The sequence below is a fragment of the Tamandua tetradactyla genome, chromosome 4 (genome assembly GCF_023851605.1).
Source record: "Tamandua tetradactyla isolate mTamTet1 chromosome 4, mTamTet1.pri, whole genome shotgun sequence".
In the NCBI taxonomy this organism is placed as follows: Eukaryota; Metazoa; Chordata; class Mammalia; order Pilosa; family Myrmecophagidae; genus Tamandua; species Tamandua tetradactyla.
The window spans coordinates 185367948-185385483 of record NC_135330.1 but is presented as its reverse complement, the minus strand read 5'-3'; the positions used below and the strand labels follow the sequence as shown (position 1 = coordinate 185385483).

At 36.9% G+C, this 17536-nt stretch overlaps 1 protein-coding gene across 5 annotated transcripts in view; it reads left to right on the top strand.

The window, feature by feature from the left end:
• The first annotated feature begins 213 nt into the window (after window positions 1-213).
• PSPC1 (paraspeckle component 1) overlaps window positions 214-17536 on the top strand; it is a 127848-nt gene continuing 110525 nt past the window's right edge. For all 5 annotated transcript variants that reach the window (XR_013174749.1, XR_013174750.1, XR_013174751.1 and 2 more), the window contains exons 1-2: window positions 214-758; window positions 8547-8848. Coding sequence is in view for 1 of the 5 variants with exons in the window: in XM_077158777.1 (XP_077014892.1) it covers window positions 387-758; window positions 8547-8848 (674 nt within the window). In the remaining 4 variants the exon portion in view is untranslated. The remainder of the gene's footprint in view (window positions 759-8546; window positions 8849-17536) is intronic.

Sequence of the window (17536 nt, the reverse complement as noted above, 5' to 3'; positions counted from 1 at the left end):
AATTTTTCCCCATAAATACAACCAATATTGTCTTGACACCTCGGAAGAACGGAAACCGCATTTCTTCTGACCCACGAAATACCCTAGAAGCGAAAACATCCGCAAGCATGTGCTAGCCACTGGCTTATTCAAAATGCGCAGGCGCGTCGGTCCTGGCCACGGGTCGGCCCGGGCGTTTGCGGAGGGGCGGAGCTTGCGCTCGGCGTCTTTTCAACTAACCCCAGCCAAGACGGCGCCATTTTGAGTATCCGGCCGCTGCGGTGAGAGCCCGAGAAAGAACCGTGCAGCTCAGGACACCTCGCCTTTCCGACTTTCTCCTTCCTTATCGCATCTCTACAGATATATATAGGCATACTGATCTTCCGCATCGAAGCGGACGCCTTACGATGATGTTGAGAGGAAACCTGAAGCAAGTGCGCATCGAGAAAAATCCAGCCCGCCTCCGCGCGCTCGAGTCGGCAGCTGGCGAGAGCGACCCTGCGGCCGCGGCGGCCCTGGCTCTGGCCATGGCGGGGGAGCAGGCGCCGCCCCCCGCCGCACCGCCGGAGGACCACCCCGAGGAGGATGCGGGTTTCACCATCGACATCAAAAGCTTCCTCAAGCCGGGCGAGAAGACGTATACGCAGCGCTGCCGCCTCTTCGTGGGGAACCTGCCCACGGACATCACCGAAGAGGACTTCAAGCGGCTCTTCGAGCGCTACGGCGAGCCCAGCGAAGTCTTCATCAATCGCGACCGCGGCTTCGGCTTCATCCGCCTGGTGAGTCTGTGCAGCCGGGAGCGGGCCCGGGAGGAAACAAAAGGTCACCGTCGACCGGGCGGGAGGGAGGCCTCCCAGCAGCAGTCCGCGCTGCCGCCTGGCTTTGCCACCCCTGCAAACTGCGTCTTTCCATAGCCTGTAAAACCGCCGGGCTCTTTTTTGTCCTGTTTCCTTGCACATTCTTAGGGGGGTCCCAAGTTTTCTGACGCTCCGCAGCTGTCCCGACTCCAGCGTTTTCACTTTGCGTTTTTCCGGGGTTTTGCCGTGTAGTCTGCCGCCTGTTTCACGCACCAAATGTTCAGCCGTGTTCAAATCGTCAGAATTACTGACGTTCACTTTGCCCTCGGGTCACCAAAGGGGTCGAAGTAATGGGAGTGGGCGGCCGTTGGGGGGAGAATTCTTCCAAGGAAGAAAGTTGGATATGATTTGGGAAAAGGAAGTTGGTCTTACCAGAAATTTCACTGGGCATGAAGACCCAATAGGCAGATCTGTTTCTTAAAAAATAAACCAAATCATTTTGGTTTTCAATCAGCCCTGTCTGCATTTTTGACAGTAAGTCACGTTATTATTTCAGAGCAGTCCGCTGTTTACCTTAGTCTGCCCAATCGCCTAAACTTTACTCCAGTAGTTCAGCGCTATTCAATTTGCGATAATGGGATGGTGTTGAATTATGTGTATTTAATGTGGTTCGTCCCACCCCCCCCAGCGTTCTGGAGGTTTCCACGTTGTTGGGGGAGGGGAAGGGATGAAATATATACTACTTTACATGGTAGTCGAATATTCTAATAGTAGCATATTGTATGCTACTATCCCATTTTAATCGAAACTTGAAGTTTACCGGTAAGTTAGGCCAAAATTGTGCCTCATTTGAATTAAAAAAATTGAACAGTGAGGGTTTACACTGAATTGGACAAAATAACTACTTTATTAGGGTTTCTTGTGTTCTTTGTAGTGAATGCCATCAGTGTCAGATAGGCAGCATTATGGTAATTCATATTTAGATGTTGATTTTTTTTACAAAGTATCTTTTGGGGACCTTTCTACACAAGTTTTTTTTTTTTTAACCCATTATTGGACTCTCGAATCTGGTGTTCTTTGTAGTTTGTGGAAGCTTCTTATTGGAACTAGGACTTTAAAAACCGGATTGTTTCCATAAGTGGACAATGCGAAATTTTAATGTTTAGAGAAAGTTGATTGTAATTAAATAACATGGTATTTTTTTAAGGAAAATATTTAAACATCTCAATGGTTTCAAGAGAAGGGTAAATCTTAGAGGATTAATGATTGTGAGATATGCAAATTTCCTTAAAGTTCAAGTAAAACAAATCAGTGCATTTTGAACATAAAGTTGTTAATACGTTTACTTATAGTCATTTGCAAGATACCTGCAAAAATTTTGTAATATAACTTATTTGGAGAGTTAAATTGAACACTATAAGTACATGGAACCTTGAGAAGGGCATGAGATTTTGTTGGTTTGTCCAGAGTGATGCCCTGATAAATCCCAGAATGATTTGAACAGTGAGTAAAAAAGTATTTGCAAAGTCCCCTTCAGGGAATGGTGAGAAAGGGGAAAAATTCAACTTCCCCAAGTTGGTTCTTGATATTCTTGCAAGCAATGGAGACAACCAAAGCAGTAGGCTGAGCCCCCAATCTTAGGGTTTATTCATGTGAAACTTAACCACACAAAGGATAGGTCAGGCCTACTTAAAATTAGGCCTAAGAGTCACCCCCAAGAGAGCCTCTTTTGTTGCTCAGATGTGGCCTCTCTCTCCAGCCAACACAACAAGCAAACTCACCACCCTCCCCCTATCTACGCGGGGCATGACTCCCAGGGTTGTGGACCTTCCTGGCAATGTGGGACAGAAATCCTGGAATGAGCTGAGACTCAGCATCAATCAAAAGGGGGAAGAGTGAAATGAGACAAAATTAAGTGTCGGTGGCTGAGAGATTCCAGAGTTGAGAGGTTATCCTGGAGGTTATTCTTATGCATTAAATAGATATCACCTTGTTAGTCAAGATGTAATGGAGAGGCTGGAGGGGACTGCTTGAAAATGTAGAGCTGTATTCCAGTAGCCATGTTTCTTGAAGATGTTTGTATGATGATATAGCTTTCACAGTGTGACTGTGTGATTGTGAAAACCTTGTGTCTGATACTCCTTTTACATACCTTATAAATAGATGAGTAAAACATATGAAATAAAAATAAGTAATAGGGGGAACAAATGTTAAAGTAAATTTAGATTGAAATGCTAGTGATCAATGAAAGGGAGGGGTAAGGGGTATGGTATGTATGAATTTTTTCTGTGATCTTTTTATTTCTTTTTCTGAATTGATGCAAATGTTTTAAGAAATGATCATGATGATGAATATGCAACTATGTGATGATATTATAAATTTAAGGTTTTCAAAACAAAAAGGGAAATGCAGCTCCACCACTATTCTTTCTCTGGAATGCAACTTCAGAATAGATCAAGGTGGTGTCAGAGGCTAAGGATGTTGAAAATGTTACACAAAACCCCTTTGGAAATTTCTAACAAAAGTTGCTTGAGATATTTTATTGCTGAAACCTACTTTCCTTTTTTTTTTTTAATAACCTTTGCAGGTATCTTCTTTTTTTATTAATTTTTAATTTTTTTAAAATACGACAAACAGAAACATTCTTATGATCATTCCATTCTACATATATAAAGCAGTAATTAATATCATCACATAGTTGCATATTCATCATCATGATCATTTCTTAAAACATTTGCATCAATTCAGAAAAAGAAATAAAAAGACAACAGAAAAAATGCAGTACGAGCTTTTTTGCATCTGTGAAAATGCTGTATATTAATTTGTGCTGATAAGGTGCAAGTATCTGTGCCCCTAGCCATATGTGACTGTTGACTACTTGAAATGTAGCTAGTGTGACTGAGGAACTGAATTTTAAATTTCATTTATTTTGATTTACTAGTGGCTACTGTGTTAGATGGCATGCCTCTGTGTGAACAGTTATAAAAGAGACTTAATTCTGATTATCAGTTTTCTTGCCCCCACCACCCACCCTTTTAAAATCAGGGATTATGAACTGAGAGGTGAGAAGGGCTGTGTTATCTTCTCCTTTCAGAAGTGGTCCCCCAAGCCTATTACCTCTTAAGTTTTGCTTAAGAATGTTGAAAGTTTTTGTCAGTGAGAAATTAGAATTTACTTCAGAAATTTTGAGTATAGATTACAGTAGTTACTCTCTTCAGTAACAGGTAGTATTTAAAAGCTGTAAATGTTTCTGAACTATTTTGTATTTTTTTTGTACTTAGAAAAATCATGTAGTATATACTCGATCTGAATTAAGTGTTGTTATACTGAGTATGGTGTGAAGTGGTGGTATAACAGCTTTAGAATAGAAAGTGGTGTAATTTGATTTGCTTTCTGTTTCTAGAAATACTTTTTACTTGTTCAGTAGTTAATCTTTAAATTTTCTAGTTTACTGGTTACTTGAAGTGAGAAAATTTTTTTTTTGATTGTGGAAAATAACATATACAAAAAAGCAATAAATTTTAAAGCACACCATGACAATTAGTTACAGAACAGATTTCAGAGTTTGGTATGAGTTACAGTTCCATAGTTTTAGGTTTTTCCTTCTGACTGCTCCAAGACTCTGGAGACTAAAAGAAATATCAATGTAATGATTCAGGAGTCGTACTCATTTGTTAAATTCTATCTTCTCTTTTATAATTCCACCTTCTTTGATCTTTTTTTAAAATTATTTTTATTGATATATGTATTATGTATTCACATACCATGTAATCCAAAATGTACAGTCAGTGGTTCACAGTATCATCATTTATCTGCTGCTTACTTTTTTCAGTTTTATTTTTTTATCATCACGATTTTTTTTCTTTTTTGTGAAAAATAACATATATACAAAACAATAAATTTCAAAATACATTGCAACAATTAGTTGAACAGATAATCAGGGTTTGGTCAAGAGTTATAATTCTACAATTTTAGATTTTTGCTTCTAGCTGCTCTTAAGATACTGGAGACTAAAAGAAATTTCAGTATAATGATTCAGCAGATCATACTCGTTTGTTAAACCCTACCTTCTCTGTATAAGTCCACTAGATGTGAGAACATTTAAGTCCACTAGATGTGAGAACATTTTTGAGATGGTGTAGGATCAGCACTGCTAGTATGTTTATGCGTCCAAAAAGAATTAGGTGATGGTTCCATCTAGGGTGCTAATCCATATGGCAAAATTAGTTCCTTAAGGATGAAATAGACTGTATATTATGAAGACATTATTTTGTGGAATTTTCGATCTAAAGCTGAAAGTTTTGGGGTTTTGACTGGTTGCTAACAATTTAGATAAGTTAATTGAAGAGTTACAGTGCATTTTAAAGTTAAATGTAAAGTGAATATACCTGAAATTGGTATTAGTTAACCTGAAGTCAGTTTGTTCTTCGCTTTAGTAAACCATGTTTCTGGAGTAGTGCTTCGTAAGTGTGGTTTCTGTCCTGTAGCTTCAATGTTTGTAAATAGAAGGCCAGTTGGTTCAGAAGATCAGCTGAATTATATTTAGTCTTTGAGGACACAGACCTCTCATATTCCCGCTACCTCATTTTTTAATTATGAGATAATTCATGCTTCTTAGGAAATGTTGACAGAATGTAGAAGATTTGCAGAATGTGCTTAGTGGGAAGCCCAGTATATAATTTCAAGTCATCTGTTATTTCTGAAAAGTGTTCTTAATTACATTTATTACTTTATGAAGAGTTCTCCTTCCCCCAATACTGTACATGACCCTAAACGTGATCACTGTTACCCTATGCATTATTTCTCCACAAATTTCAAATCATATTATACAGTGTAGGATGATTTAACTTTTCATATATCTTTGACATCTTTTCATGTCTTTAGATTCTTTTATTTATTTATTTATTTTTGCATGGGCAGGCACTGGGAATCGAACCCAGGTCTTCCACATGGCAGGCGAGAACTCTTCCTGCTGAGCCATCATGGCCCACCCTTATTTTTTTTTTTTTGCATATTAAATTCTTTTTAAGACCATGTTGTATTTCACTGTATGGATATATTGCATGTTATTTAACTTTCTATTGATTGATTGACTTGAAAACTTACTTTTAATTTGCATCAGCAGATTTTCTTGTACTTTTTATTTAGTACCCTTGCGGTAAGGAGTTATAAGCTACTAGTAAATAGTAAGGAAAAAGTTCACATGCTTTGGAGCATGCTCTTTTGCTCTCCTGGGGCAGTATCTAGAGGATTTAACAAATGGGTATGACTGCTGAATCATTATATTGATTTTTTTTTTTTTAATATGGCAGTGTCGGGAGATATTTTTAGTTGTCGGAGCTGTGGAGTGCTCTGCTGGCATTTAGTGAGTAGAGGCCAGGGATGCTGCTAAACTTCTTAAAATGCACAGGACAGTCCCCCACAACAATTTTCTGGCCCATAATGTTAATAGTGACAACATTGAGAAACCCTGATTTAGAACCATTTTGAAAAAAGATGTATGGTAGTGAAAATTTCTGTCAGCATCTTGTTTTCCTAGCGTAAACATTTTATTTGACCCAAACTGCATTAAAAACTGAACTGGTTGCCAGACAGTAAAAAAATGAGATGATTTAACATAAAAATTGAGATTTCTTTCTTCCTTTGAAAAAATAAAAAAGTAATGTGACATTGTAAATACTACCTAAATGTGAACAAGTGCCTCCAGAACAGTAAAACATGCTTTAGTTCTTTAGGATTCTCTTTGGATTCCCTTTGTTCTCTTACCTCCAAATTTTATTATGGAAAATTTCAAACTCCGAAATGAATGTCCATAATACCAACCACTAAGATTCTATAATTAGGTCTTGCTATATTTCCTTTTTTTTTTAAATATTTTTTATTGTGAAATATATACAAAAAAGCAATACATTTCAAAGTACATTTTAACAGATAGTTATAGAACAGATTTCAAAGTTTGGTGTGGGCTACAGTTCCACATTTTCACGTTTTTCCTTCTAACTGCTCCAAAACACTAGAGGCTAAAAGAAATATCAATATAATGATTCAACAGTCATATTTATTTGTTAAATCCTGTCTTCTCTAACTCCTCCTCCTCTGATCCTTCTCTCATTCTTTAGGGATTACAGATAATATAAAAGAGAAATGGAAATTCTGGAAATGAAAAGGAGCAATGGAGAGGGGATTTGTCTGGCAATGGGAGTTGAAAGGTTTGTTAAAACAAATATGAAAATCATGGAGGATATAGGAAATCAATTTGTTTTCAATAGTAGTTTCTCACAACTGGAGTGTAATTTCTAAAAGTAATTAACTCTTTTGATATAGGAGTTTAAAAATTTTTTGTAGGAGGTTTTAGAAGATAGTACTTTGAGCCTTTAATACCTAGCAGTTTGTTTATAAGCAGTAAATCTTTTTTAAAAATATTTTTATTGAGAAATCTTCACACACATATAGTCCATCCAAAGTATACAGTTTCTCACAGTATCATCGCATAGTTGTGTATTCATCACCATGATCAATTTTAGAACATTTGCATCACTCCAAGAAAGAAGAGAAAAACTCATATATCCCATACCTCTTACCCCTTCCTTTCATTGATCACTAGTATTTCTGTCTACCTAATTTACTCCTTATCCTCCCCATTATTTATTTATTTTTTAATTCGTCTGTCCATACTAATAAAGGGTACATCGGCCACAAGATTTTCACAATCATAGTCACATTGTAAAAGATGTGTAACTATATAATTGTCTTCAAGAGTCAAGGCTACTGGAATACAATTCAGTAGTTTAAGTACTTCTCTCTAGCCACTCCATTACACTATAAAAGGGGATATGTATATAATGCATAAGAATAACCTCCAGAATAACCTCTCAACTCTGTTTGAAATCTCTAAACCGCTATGAACTTTTTATTTTGTCTCATGTCTCTTTCCCCTTTTGGTCAAGAAGACTTTCTCAAGTCCATGATACCAGGTCCACCTCATCCCCAGGAGTCACGTCCCATGTTGCCAGGGAGATTTACACCGCTGGGAGTCTTGTCCCACATAGTGAGTTCACCTGCCAAGTTTTCTTAGAGAGGCCAGATGTGAGCAACAAGAGGTTGGCTGGCAGGTGACTCTTAGGCATAATTACAAGTAGGCTTAGCTTCTCCTTTGCAGGAGTAAGTTTCATCAGGCCAAGCACCAAGATCAAGGGCCCGTAGTTCAGTGGTAGAATTCTTGCCTGCCATGCAGGAGACCTGGGTTTGATTGCCAGCCCATACACTTCCCAAAAATAAGCAAAACAAACAAACAGTCAGCAAATGGTGCTGTAATAACTGGATACTCACATGGAAAAATAATGAAATGTGACTCCGCCATACAGAATACAAAAAAAGAGATCAAGGGCTTGGCCTATTAAATTGGTTATTCCCCAATGCTTGGGAGAATAGGAGGAATTCCTCAGATGGGGAACTTTAATCTTTCTCCCAGTCCCCTGAGGGGACTTTAAAAGCAGTAAATCTTAACTAATACCTTTTAACAGGGGGGTTGAACAAGTGATACCTTTTAACAGGACAGTGAGATTGGGACTTTCTATTTAAAAGATTTGAAATTAATTATTTTTGAATAGTTAATAAAATACATGTGATAACAAATTTGAAAGACATAACAAAAGTGACCTTTGTAGCCATTTTGTAAAGCTACCCAGTTCTGCCTAGAAGCAAGCCACTATTATAAATTTTTTATAGTACTATCAATTTGAAAAAATGATTTTGCTTTCTCCTAAAAAGGAATCCAGAACACTGGCTGAAATTGCAAAAGCAGAGCTTGATGGCACCATTTTGAAGAGCAGACCTCTCCGAATTCGCTTTGCTACACATGGAGCAGCTTTAACTGTGAAGAACCTTTCTCCAGTTGTTTCCAATGAGCTTCTAGAGCAAGCGTTTTCTCAGTTTGGTCCAGTAGAGAAAGCCGTTGTGGTTGTGGACGATCGTGGTAGAGCCACGGGAAAAGGTTTTGTAGAATTTGCTGCAAAACCTCCTGCACGAAAGGCTCTGGAAAGATGTGGTGATGGGGCATTCTTGTTAACAACGTAAGTTTTAAACTTCTTCTCCTGTATCAAATTGCAAATGGGCTTTTTTCTGTTCTGGATTTCTTTGCAGCTCTTCTGGTTCTTGGCTTATGGTAAGTAGGTGTTGATAAGGCAGTAAATATTAACTAAAGCAATTTATGTGTTGTCTAGGAGTCAGGAGTCATATGTTGCTCACATTTCATTTTATTGATTCATAGTTGAATCTCAGGATTGTCTTTTCACTTATTGAGTACCTCTTCTCTGCAAAGCAAAGTTTTTTATATAAATAAAGTGGGCCTTTAGGAAATTTTAATCAGCTTTATTGAAGTATAATTTACATATGTTAAAATATATCCAAGAATTTTGACAAATGTATTTACTTATGTAAACCCCACCACAGTCAAGATAGTGGATATTTCTGTCCCATAGGAGTTTCCTTGAACCCTTTTTCAGTTATTTCCTAGCCCTTACCACTGCCTTAGGCAACTCTTCATCTGCTTTCTGTCTGATAGATTAGTTTTGTTTTCTAGTATTTCATGTAAAGGAAATCGCATAGCATGTACTCTTGCATCTGGTTTATTTTGCTTAGCATAACGTTTATGAGATTTCATGCAGTATATATTAATATTTTGTTCCTTTTTGCAGCTGTGTCTTCTTGAGGCAGGGACTTTGACTTATTCGAAAATGTAATCCCATCACTTGTACTCCAGTAATTCCTGGTTATTTAGTAAACCTCTAGTTAATTTGCTTAATGAATGAAGAAATGAAAGCAATGGACAAAGCTTGTGATTGATTTTTTTTTTTCCCCAATGCAAGCTTTTGTTACCTTGGTGTTTTAAAAAATTGTAACTAGGCATTGGTGAATATTTATCCATTTCTCATAGATAGCTTTTAGAATAATTTAAAAACAATTTTAAAGGACTGGAAAAGATGGTGAACATTTCATTGTGTCACAGATATTTCCTAATCATGGTCTTTTGGGCCATTATTTCAGATGAGAAAATGGACCTAGAGATCTTAAGGAATTTGCTTCAGTTTGTCTAGCTGAAAAATGGTGATTAGTCTAATGCCAGATTCCTTGCTATTTATTTTTATTTTATTTTTTCAAGAGAATATCACATTATTTATGATTATACATGATAATGAATTATACAAAAGCTTCATTTCCCATCTGTTATTTTATCTGGTACCATTATTGAATTTAAATATATTGCATAGGATGTGCTGAAAACCAATTTCATAACCGAAGGAAATTCTCTAAGTTTACTTGGTAGATGAGCTCCAGGTTACAACATTGTAACTGTCAGTTCAGCTACACCAAGGTTTCTGAAGATGAAGGGCTTCTCTACCCACAGGCAGTCTTCTAAGATTTGTAAATGAATTTTGAATGGAACCTGGCATCACCCTGAAGGAGGTCTAACTTCACACTGTTAGGTCAGTTTATCAGGCTTCAGTGTAGGCTAACTTTAAACAGCACATTAAAAAAAAAAAAAAAATTTGTTCAGTGTAGTGATCAGACTATTAACATTCAACAGTCAACAGCATGGGTGCAAAAAAAACCAACAACAGTAAAACCCTTTGGTGGAATGCTTTACATTTTCCATAGAGCAGGAACAAAAATAACAATTAGTTACAAATACAGTCCTTGTGTTTTTTTTTCCCCATATACACGAGTATTGTCTAAAACATGTCTTCTTTGTAGCAGCTAGACCCTGCTACCTCTGTTGTAACTTATAGCTTCCCCGTCACTTCTCTGCCTCTCCTCTCCAGCTAAGCTTTGTTTCCTGGAAGTAATTAAAACCTACTGCCATAGCTACTGCTGCTGCTGGAACCATCATAGCCACCTCGGTTTTGTGGTTTAGCAAAGTATTGACCTCCACCACCATAAGGGTCAGAGCTTCTGCCTCCTAAGTTTCCTCTCTTCTGAAATTTGAAGATCGATTGTTGTAATTGCCAAAATCATTGTAGTTTCTGACACTTTCAAAATTGCATCCGTCATTACCTTATCCATATAGCCATCCTCATTACCACCATATCTACCACCATGTCATCTGCCGCCAAAGCCATCACAACATTGACGTTTTCTTCACAACCAAAGTTGTCATTCCCACCAAAGCCAGTACTGAAGTTTCCAGAACCTCTTTGACCTCTTTGGCTGGATGAAGCACCAGGCTTTCCATACTTTACAGTTAAGGTCATTCATATATGGTATTTCTCAATAACAGTTTTATTTGTAGAGTCATGGTCGTCAAAGGTTACAAAAGCAAAGCCTCTTTACTTGCCACTTGGTCAGTCATGATTTCAGTTTTCACATTCTGCTCAAAATAACCTCCCCTAGAAGACGCACTTATGCTCGTCAGTGTCTTCTTGAATGCCACCAGTAAAGATCTTTTTCACAGTTAGATAGGCATCTGGTCTTTGTGAGTCTTCTCTTGAGACAACCCTCTTTGGTTATATAACTCTCCCATCCATCTTATGTGGCCTTGCATTCATGGCTGCATCCACTTTCACCACAGTGGTGTAAGTGACAAACCCAAAGCCTCTGGAGTGCTTGGTGTTTGATCTCTCATTACCACAGTCTATGAGTGTTCCCCGTTGCTCAGAATGGCTCCTCAGACTTTAACTCTCCAATGAAGAGCTTCTGCAGCTGTTTAGGATCTTTAGGAGACTCTGACATGATGACATTGGAAGGAAAGATTTCAGTGAAATCAGTGTTGTCCGTGGCAGAAAGCAGACATCCCTTGCTATTTATGTTGTGCTACAGGTGGAATGGTTTATTATGTTAGTAGACTTCACTGGCTCAGAAATTTTGTTGCTTGTTATACCTTCCTTAGGGAAGTCAGTATGCTCTTATCCTGTTCTTTTATTTTTTTGATTTTTATTAATAAAACCAGTCAACTTTCAACATGAACATTCATAACGTATGAATATTCCATACTTGGTGTGTAATCAGTGGTTCACAATATCATCACATTATTGTATATTCATCACCATGACCATTTCTCAGAACATGTATATCACTCCAGAAAAAGAAATAAAAAGAAAAATCTCATATATACTATACCCCTTGCCCCTCCCTCTCATTGACCACTAGTATTTCCCTCTGCCCAATTTATTTGAACATTTGTTTCCCCATTATTTACTTATTTTTATCCATATTTTTTACTCATTTGTCCATACCATAGATAAAGGGAGCATCAGAACAAGGTTTTCACAATCACGCAGTCACTGTGTGAAAGCTGTATCATTATATGATCATCTTCAAGAAATGTGGCTGCTAGAACACAGCACTACAGTTTCATGCACTTCCCTCTAGCCTCTAATACCTCTTAAACTAAAAAAGAGATACCTGTATAATGCGTAAGAATAACCTCCAGACTCTATTTGAAATCGCTCAGTCGCTGACACTTTATTTTGTCTCATTTCTCTCTTCCCTCCTTTTAGTCGAGAAGGTTTTCTCAACCATTGATGCTGAGTTCCAGCTCATTCTAGGATTTCTTTCCCACTTTACCAGGGAGATTTACACCCCTGGGAGTCATGTCCCACATAGAGGGGGGGTAGGGCAATGAGTTTGCTTGCCATGTTGGCTGAGAGGAAGGCCACATTTGGGCTACAAAAGAGGTTCTCTTGGGGTGACTGTTAGGCCTGATTTTAAGTGGGCTTAGCCTATCCTTTGTGGGCATAAGTTTCATATGAACAAACCCCAAGATTAATGGTTTGGCCTGTTGATTTGGTTGTCCCCACTGCTTGCGAGAATATCTGGAATTCTCCAAATGTTATCCCTGTTCTTTTCATAGCTGCATAGTTGGTCTGAAATGTTACCTCATGGAGAGGAGTTCTCTAACTGCCATATATTTAAAGCATTCTCCCTCTGTTACTCTCTCTGACAGCATCCTAGTTTTTCTTCCTAGCTCTTAAAAGTGTTATTTACTGACACAATGTTTTCTCTTATAAAACATTAGGGACTGTATCTGTTTCCTTGGTCCTTGTATCCTCATACCATATTAGGATGCCTGGTACGTTATCAGGCAATCAGATATTTATTGGTTGACTGACACTCAGATGTCTGAATTACTGATACAGGTGAATTACAGGAATGCTGTTTTATCATAGAAGTTTAGGTTCTGAATTCAAGCATATTGTGTAATCAAAGTTTCTCTTTAACCTAACTTAAAGTTATTATAAAATGCCATATGCTATATATGGTTTGGTAAACATCTTTGGCCAGTGCATACAATGAATAGAATTATAGAAGAGTATATATAAATGATATTTGAATATTATTTTAAAATTATAAACGAGGCAGAAAAATGGGAAAAGGAAAATTAAATATTTACTTTCATCTAATAATGGTATGTTCACAGCCTTATACAATTAGACTCATACCTAGTGCATTAGAAATACACTTTGGAGCTACATAGGAATTGAGTGTATGCATAATGACAGAAGCTCACACCAGTTAAATGATCTCTAGCTTTTTTTTTTAAATTTTGTTCCAGGTTAAATTAAATGAAGATATAGTGGTATGTTCTCATCCTACTGATAGCCTGTGAAGTTGCTTCCATAGAAGCAGAAAAATATGTCTTGTTTTTATTGTAGGTAGAAAAAGAAATTTGTTCTTTGGTATTTCTGTAAATGGTATACTTTAATACAAAATAATACGTATATGTCTGTCAAGTGAATGTATGTCTTGTAATGGACCTTGCTGATGAAAACCGTTAGCCTCTTGGCCATTGTACAGTTTTCAGATTGGTTTTAGTGTTAATCTTATACTGATTAGTATATTTCCATAATGGGTCGTTAGTTAAAGAGAATATGCATTAGGAATACTGAATTTGAAATAAATTTTTTTTAGAGCTGTTTTAAGTTTACAGAAAAATTGCAGAGTACAGAGTTCCCATATACGTCTCCCACACTGTATTAACATCATACAATTGTGATACATTTGATACAATTGATACCAGTATTGATGCATCATTAGAATTAAAATATATAGCTTACATTAGGGTTTACTCTTTGTGTTGTAAAATTCTATTTTTTCTTTTTTTAAAATGGAGTTTTATTGAGGTATATTTACACACCATACATACCATCCAAAGTATGCAGTAAGTGGCTTACCATATCATCACATAGTTGTACTCTCATCACGATGATCAATTTTAGAACAATCTCATTACTCCAGAAAAAGAAGTAGAAAGAAAACAGAAAAACCCAAAACATCCCATACCCTCTCCCCCCATTGTTGACCCATAGTGTTGTTATGGTACATATGTTTCTGTTGATGAAAGAATATTACGATGTTTTTGTTAACTATAGTCCATAGTTTGCAAAAGAAACATTTCTTTCCATATACCTTTCTATTGTTAACTCTTTGTAACAATTCTTACATTTGTTCTAATTCATGAAAGAACTTTTTTATATCTGTACAGTTAATCACAGTAACTGAAGTGTATAGGTACGTTAGGGTTCGATCTTTGTGTTGAAAAGTTCAATTTTTTCCTTTAAATTAGAGCAATTGTTAGTTTATAGAAAAGAAAAATGGGAAAATACAGAGTTCCTATATTCCCCTCCACCCTGTCCAGTTTTCCACATTAGTAACATTAGCATTTCTGTGGTACCTTTGTTAGATTTGATGAACCAGTATTATGACAGGTATACCATTAACCAAGCCCATAGTTTACATTAAAGTTTACTCTTTGTGTCGTATAGTTCCATCTGTAGCTTTTTAAAAAAAAATATATTGTGGTAACATACTTACAACTTAAAATTTCCCATCTTTAACCACTTTCAAGTTTACAATTCAGGTGTTAATTATATGCACAGTGTTGAGCTACTGTGGACACCATCCATTATCAAAACTTTTCCATCACTCCAAACGAAAGCACTAAACCAAATTAAGGGTTAATGGGCACCTATAGCCTGTAGTCTAGTTTCAGACTATGATTTGCATATTGTAATTATTTCATAAAAGTGAGATCATACAATATTTAGCCTTTGGTGTCTGGTTTATTTCATTCAATATAATGTCTTCAGGGTTCACCTTTGTTAATAGCGAGGTCAGAACATCATTTTTACAGCTGAGTAATGTATATATGACATTTTGTTTATTCATTCATCTCTTGATGGACATTTGGGTGACTCCCACCTTTTGGCAGTTTTGAATAATGGTGCTATAAACATTGGTATGCAGATGAGTTCTGTGTTTCTTTCTTTTTTTTTTTTTATTAACGGAAAGAAAAAAAAAGAAATTAACACAACATTTAGAAATCATACCATTCTACATATGCACTCAGTAATTCTTAACATCATCACTTAGATGCATGATCATCGTTTCTTAGTACATTTGCATTGGTTTAGAGGAACTAGCAACACAACAGAAAAAGATATAAAATGTTAATATAGAGGAAAGAAATAAAAGTAATGATAGAAAAAAACAACAACAAAAAAACCCTATAGCTCAGATGCAGCTTCATTCAGTGTTTTAACATGATTACTTTACAATTAGGTATTATTGTGCTGTCCATTTTTAAGTTTTTGTATCTAGTCCTGTTGCACAGTCTGTATCCCTTCCGCTCCAATTACCCATTATCTTACCCTGTTTCTAACTCCTGCTGGACTCTGTTACCAATGACATATTTCAAGTTTATTCTCGAATGTCCGTTCACATCAGTGAGACCATACAGTATTTGTCCTTTAGTTTTTGGCTGGACTCACTCAGCATAATATTCTCTAGGTCCATCCATGTTATTACATGCTTCATAAGTTTATCCTGTCTTAAAGCTGCATAATGTTCCATTGTATATATATACCACAGTTTGTTTAGCCATTCTTCTGTTGATGGACATTTTGGCTGTTTCCATCTCTTTGCAATTGTAAATAACGCTGCTATAAACATTGGTGTGCAAATGTCCGTTTGTGTCTTTGCCCTTAAGTCCTTTGAGTAGATACCTAGCAATGGTATTGCTGGGTCGTATGGCAATCTATATTCAGCTTTTTGAGGAACTGCCAAACTGCCTTCCACAGTGGTTGCACCATTTGACATTCCCACCAACAGTGGATAAGTGTGCCTCTTTCTCTGCATCCTCTCCAGCACTTGTCATTTTCTGTTTTGTTGATAATGGCCATTCTGGTGGGTGTGAGATGATATCTCATTGTGGTTTTGATTTGCATTTCTCTAATGGTCAGGGACATTGAGCATCTCTTCATGTGCCTCTTGGCCATCCGTATTTCCTCTTCTGGTAGGTGTCTGTTCAAGTCTTTTTCCCATTTTGTAATTGGGTTGGCTGTCTTTTTGTTGTTGAGTTGAACAATCTCTTTATGAATTCTGGATACTAGACCTTTATCTGATATGTCATTTCCAAATATTATCTCCCATTGTGTAGGCTGTCTTTCTACTTTCTTGATGAAGTTCTTTGATGCACAAAAGTGTTTAATTTTGAGGAGCTCCCATTTCTTTCTTTCTTTCTTCAGTGCTCTTGCTTGAGGTTTAAGGTCCATAAAACCGCCTCCAGTTGTAAGATTCATAAGATATTTTCCTCTAAGTGTTTTATGGTCTTAGACCTAATGTTTAGATCTTTGATCCATTTTGAGTTAACTTTTGTATAGGGTGTGAGATACGGGTCTTCTTTCATTCTTTTACATATGGACATCCAGTTCTCTAGGCACCATTTATTGAAGAGACTGTTCTGTCCCAGGTGAGTTGGCTGGACTGCCTTATCAAAGATCAAATGTCCATAGATGAGAGGGTCTATATCTGAGCACTCTATTCGATTCCATTGGTCGATATATCTGTCTTTATGCCAATACCATGCTGTTTTGACCACTGTGGCTTCATAATATGCCTTAAAGTCCGGCATCGCGAGACCTCCAGCTTCGTTTTTTATCCTCAAGATGTTTTTAGCAATTCGGGGCACCCTGCCCTTCCAGATAAATTTGCTTATTGGTTTTTCTAATTCTGAAAAATAAGTTGTTGGGATTTTGATTGGTATTGCATTGAATCTGTAGATCAGTTTAGGTAGGATTGGCATCTTAATTATATTTAGTCTTCCAATCCATGAACACGGTATGCCCTTCCATCTATTTAGGTCTTCTGGGATTTCTTTTAGCAGTTTTTTGTAGTTTTCTTTATATAGATTTTTTTGTCTCTTTGGTTAAATTTATTCCTAGGTATTTTATTCTTTTAGTTGCGATTGTAAATGGGATTCGTTTCTTGATTTCCCCCTCAGCTTGTTCATTACTAGTGTATAGAAAAGCTACAGATTTTTGAATGTTGATCTTGTAGCCTGCTACTTTGCTGTACTCATTTATTAGCTCTAGTAGTTTTGTTGTGGATTTTTCCGGATTTTCGACGTATAGTATCATATCGTCTGCAAACAGTGATAGTTTTACTTCTTCCTTTCCAATTTTGATGCCTTGTATTTCTTTTTCTTGTCTAATTGCTTTGGCTAGAACCTCCAACACAATGTTGAATAATAGTGGTGATAGTGGACATCCTTGTCTTGTTCCTGATCTTAGGGGGAAAGTTTTCAATTTTTCCCCATTGAGGATGATATTAGCTGTGGGTTTTTCATATATTCCCTCTGTCATTTTAGGGAAGTTCCCTTGTATTCCTATCTTTTGAAGTGTTTTCAACAGGAAAGGATGTTGAATCTTGTGAAATGCCTTCTCTGCATCAATTGAGATGATCATGTGATTTTTCTGCTTTGATTT